This window comes from Notothenia coriiceps, unplaced genomic scaffold, assembly GCF_000735185.1.
Source record: "Notothenia coriiceps isolate Sejong01 unplaced genomic scaffold, NC01 NC01_scaffold00016623, whole genome shotgun sequence".
Classification (NCBI taxonomy): domain Eukaryota; kingdom Metazoa; phylum Chordata; class Actinopteri; order Perciformes; family Nototheniidae; genus Notothenia; species Notothenia coriiceps.
Genome location: NW_011349324.1, coordinates 73,246 through 77,692, shown reverse-complemented (window position 1 = coordinate 77,692; position 4,447 = coordinate 73,246). Strand labels below are relative to the sequence as shown.

Genomic DNA, 4,447 nt, shown 5'->3' with positions numbered 1-4,447 from the left:
TTTTCGATGGACGAGAGTGAAAATGGAACGCACACGCTATTTGTTGCTTGTTTATATCGCAGTCTGTTCTTCTTCTCTGTCTTCCGGTTGTTGCCTCTTTTGAATGACGAATACACACTACCACCACCTATTGGTAAGGAGAGTTATTGCCACTCACGCATGCGCAGTTCGTACGTACGCGTTCCAGTGCGACACATGGCCAAGACGCAGGAGAACACGGCGACGCAACAGTCGGCGTCGGCGAGTTCTCTGGTGACTGCTTGGTGTGTCAGGGCCTTGAGGGCCATGACAAAACGTTGGTATATGAATCCCAGGAAATCACACCGGGCTTTTCCAAAAGGGAACAGGAAGCCAGAGAAATCGACCTCTCTTCATGGTGGTGCAGGTGAAGAAGTCAATGTCCTTCTTACTTTTACCATCACTATTTTATCGCTATTTGTTAAGACCTTGAAGCAGGCTGCTGTGTCTGCAGATGCTTTGGCTAAACTTGGTGTATGACTGTGTGTTTTAAAAGTGTCTGTAACTGTGCTGTTTCCATTCTTGGGCCAGGACTCTTTTATCTCAATGAGGCCTATCCTGTTTAAATAAAAGGTAGACGAATACTGTTTCAGACGCTGCCCGAAGACTCACAAAAGCAAAACAACGATGTTATCTCTGTTTGATTGTAACCTTGGTTAGCTGGATGGAGGTATTTGTCCTTACCTTATCTCTGATCCCCTGTCGGATGTTTTCTCTCTCTGCCTCCATCTTTGCGTACTTGCCCTTCCTCTCATCCTCCTGTTGCCTCAGCGCTTCTTGCCTTTCTTCCTCTTTTTTCGCAGCGTCAGGATCCTTCTCCTCCCCCTCCCCACCGAGCATCTTGCCCATGTCTTTGGTGGCCCCTGACAGAGAAAGAGAAAGAAAAGTTAGAAATGAAAGACATGTCAGGCAGAAATCCTCTAACAAGTGACACCTGATAGATCTCTGTTGCTAAGCATTTGCAGCACACGGTGGTACAGCGAAGATTTGGATTATTCAATGGACATGGCTTTGTATTTCAATCCTCTTTCAGGCCGGTGAAAGGGCAGCACGATCTGTCCTCGGATGAACCAAAGTGTCTTTGTACGACAATAGATAAAAGAAGAGGTAAGAGCCACGATCATCAGCCCGGGATAAAAGACACCGCAATAAATTATTAGCAATTCTCTTGATTGCCTTTGTGCTGCTCACTTTGGCCTTTGCTATCTCCAACAGGAATTACCATCCTCATGTGAAGCGTCCACTCGGACTAAAGGTCAGAGCAGAGAACAAAAAGGCTTCAAGTGCTGTTGAAAGGTCCTCAATAATCAAACAATGGGGCAAACTCTGCAACTGATCTACGTCCACTGTCTGTACTTGTTAGATATGCTCAACAAGAGATCAAGCAAAAGCTATTTGATTTCATAAGTTAAGCTCGGTCGATCACCACACAATACAGACTATTAGCAATAACCTTAGTATGTGCAGTATATACTCTGTTGATTCCTACTATTGTTATTCTGCTGCAACTTCACTCAGCAATCTACGGTGGCTGACAGCTGCAAACGGTTACACTTCCATTAGGAGAAACACGCTGCAGTTTCAAAAAAGAGGTGAATATTAAAACCCAAATGTGCTAAAAACATGCAAAGGAAGAAACATCTTCTCCAACTTAACAACAATTGCGCAGAATGTTGAAAACATTCACAAACTTGACGAAACATGCGCAGCGTTTACTAAAAGCAATGCATAAATGAAACGCTGAAAAATGTTTCTACCGTAATAGACTAAATAGAAAATTGATGAGACCACGTAAAGGGTTTCATGTTCTTGGAAATGGAAACCGACAAACACCTTATATACAGATGTTTTACCCCTTTGCACCTAAGCGATCAGACTTTATTTACAATTTCAACGGCAAAGGCAATCATAATCAATCTCTTAAAATTGTCACGATCTGTCTGTGTTTTGTTTTGTCTTTTTCTGTCTTTGGTTTCCTGTTTTATTTTGAAAAGTGTTCACCCCCTGTCTTGCCTGTTGCTTTCTGTCTGTGTTCCCTCCTGTCTGATTACCAGGTTGTGTTCACCGCCCCTGTGTTTTCTCCTCCCTCCTCACCTGTCTCTTGTTTCTTTGATTAGTCTCGTGTGTATTTAAGTTCCTTGTGTGTCTTGACTGTGTTCACGGGGGAAGAGTTCTGTTTTGTTTCCATTTGACCTTGGAATAAAAGGTGTTATTCTGTGAAATCTGAGTTTGGGTCCTGCCTGCCTGCTTCGCTCAACCCTGACAAAAATGTTAATTTATATCAAGAACAAAAATCCCTGGAAACATAGGAATGAACTCTGGCGAAGCTGTCTCAGGCGCTACCGTCATATAGTACTTAAACTCCTTCCCTGTCAGTGTGGAGCATCTGGTGTGCATGAAATTACATGCTTCATATGTCAACACACAGCTGGTGTGTTCCTGCACTTTATCTCATGGGAAATGTAATGTATGTATAGTGCCAATCCTGGATCAATTAAATCCTCTGTGTGGAGGATGGCTGAACAGCCCATCTCATGCAGGAGCAAACCCTAACCCTCGTTCGGATTTTAAGATGTCTAAACTTAATCATACATGATGTGCCACAACCACATCCACCCCAACATACTGTAACACGCATGCACAGATGTTGTTGGTGTGTGCACTGTCAACACAGTTTGAGCTGTCATAGAATCAGATGAAAACATGTGCTACCATTCACTTACAGTTACAAAAGAAAAAAAATTCAACAGGGAGAAATAGGTTCCTTCAGAGTTAACATATTGTTTGTCAGTTCCTGAGTGTGTGAGAGAAACTCCCTCTGGATTTGTTATTCTTTGCAGACCATTTACATACACAAAAACATATACAACACACTAGAGGAAAATCCCAACAAAGCATTATAGGGTCTCTTTAATATAAATCCAGGTATTAGTCTTTTGAGTATAAGCACTTGTAACACCGTAGTTTAAATCAGCAAGTTGCACGAGTTAACCTCGAGTGTCATCCCGAGTGTTGAGCTGCTCCCGAAGTGCTTTTGAACGACACCTCTACACGGCTGTGTGCTCTCACCCCAGAGGCATTAGTTCTTCTTTCCAGCTCAGCGACTGGAATCATCCGGAGCTCTAACAGTGGCCCAGCGAACCCTGAACCCACCACCCTCCGCTCACTTCCCACTCGCTGTAGAGAAATAGATTTTAATGAGATCTGGACCTCCTGGAGCCCACTGGGCAAATTTGAAATAGTCTCTCCGTGCCCCGACTACAGCGAACTTCAGCGCCTCTGTCTGCTCCCCGTTGCTGTGCTGAGCCTCGCAGAATCTCCGGAGGAAAGACTCAAAGACACGGCCATCTGCTTCAGCCGTGAAATTGATGAGACAGCGGTGACCTTGAAGTTCTTGGCTGCAATCCGAACTTCCTGTGTTGACAGAGCAGGACAAGCCCCGGCCCTTAGTCATACGGAGAGGGTGACTGCTAATTAATAAACAAATGTAGATTTTTTTCTGTGTTTTCATTAACTCCTTAGTGTGTAGAAGACATGACCAGTTGACATGTTAAGAATGCATTACATTAAAGCTGTTCTATGTGAATAGAACATGGAAAACAATAAGTTACAGGATATCTAAATAAAGAGTCTGTAGTTTATCTTTCCTTACTTTTCTCTTCAAAATCAAAGTATCGGAGTAGTTTTGGCCGGTGTTTTCATCCGTCATCCTTTCTATCGTCTCCGTCTAAATGCTGCGCTCCACTTTTATTGCTTATAAATAATTGATGAAAGCTACTTTACCTACTGTGAATAATTAATGAAGACTGTCTAAATATAAACGATGCTTTCATCTGGAGACATGGTGTCCTCATATCAGCTCTGGCCAGTCTCATCTATATACACACAAATAAAAAAATAATAATGTTTCTCCATTATTTCTTCATCTTCTTGGAAGGCAAGGCAAGTTTATGTATATAGCACCTTTCAACACAAGGCAATTCAAAGTGCTTTACAAAGTACTAGAAGAAATAAAGTTGGGTTTTATGCGTTCTAATATTGCTGCAAACCCATGATGTAATGACATTAATTAAGAATAATTTAGTCATTGAATGCTCATTTCAGTAGATTTAATCAAACAAAACATAAACATATTGGACATGGTTCCTGGGAAGCCTGACCTCCTTGGAAGGCAAGGCAAGTTTATTTATATAGCACCTTTCAACACAAGGTAATTCAAAGTGCTTTAAGAAAGACATTAAGAAAATGGCATTTAAAATCAGTCATTAAACAGAAAAGATAATAGAATAAATATTAAAAGAAAAAATACATGGATAAAAGTTACAGTGCAGTTTAAGATGTGAATAGTTCAATTAAAAGCAGCGGCAAAAGCAGCCTGGATTTAAAAGTAGTCAGAGTTGCAGCGGACCTGCAGGTTTCTGGGAGTTTG

At 41.8% G+C, this 4,447-nt stretch overlaps 1 protein-coding gene across 2 annotated transcripts in view; it reads right to left on the bottom strand.

Annotated features, from left to right (window-relative positions):
- Positions 1-4,447, bottom strand: part of cplx1 (complexin 1) — a 65,286-nt gene that overhangs the window by 9,492 nt on the left and 51,347 nt on the right. For both annotated transcript variants that reach the window (XM_010776000.1, XM_010776001.1), the window contains exon 3: positions 703-881. In XM_010776000.1, the coding sequence (XP_010774302.1) occupies positions 703-881 (179 nt within the window). The remainder of the gene's footprint in view (positions 1-702; positions 882-4,447) is intronic.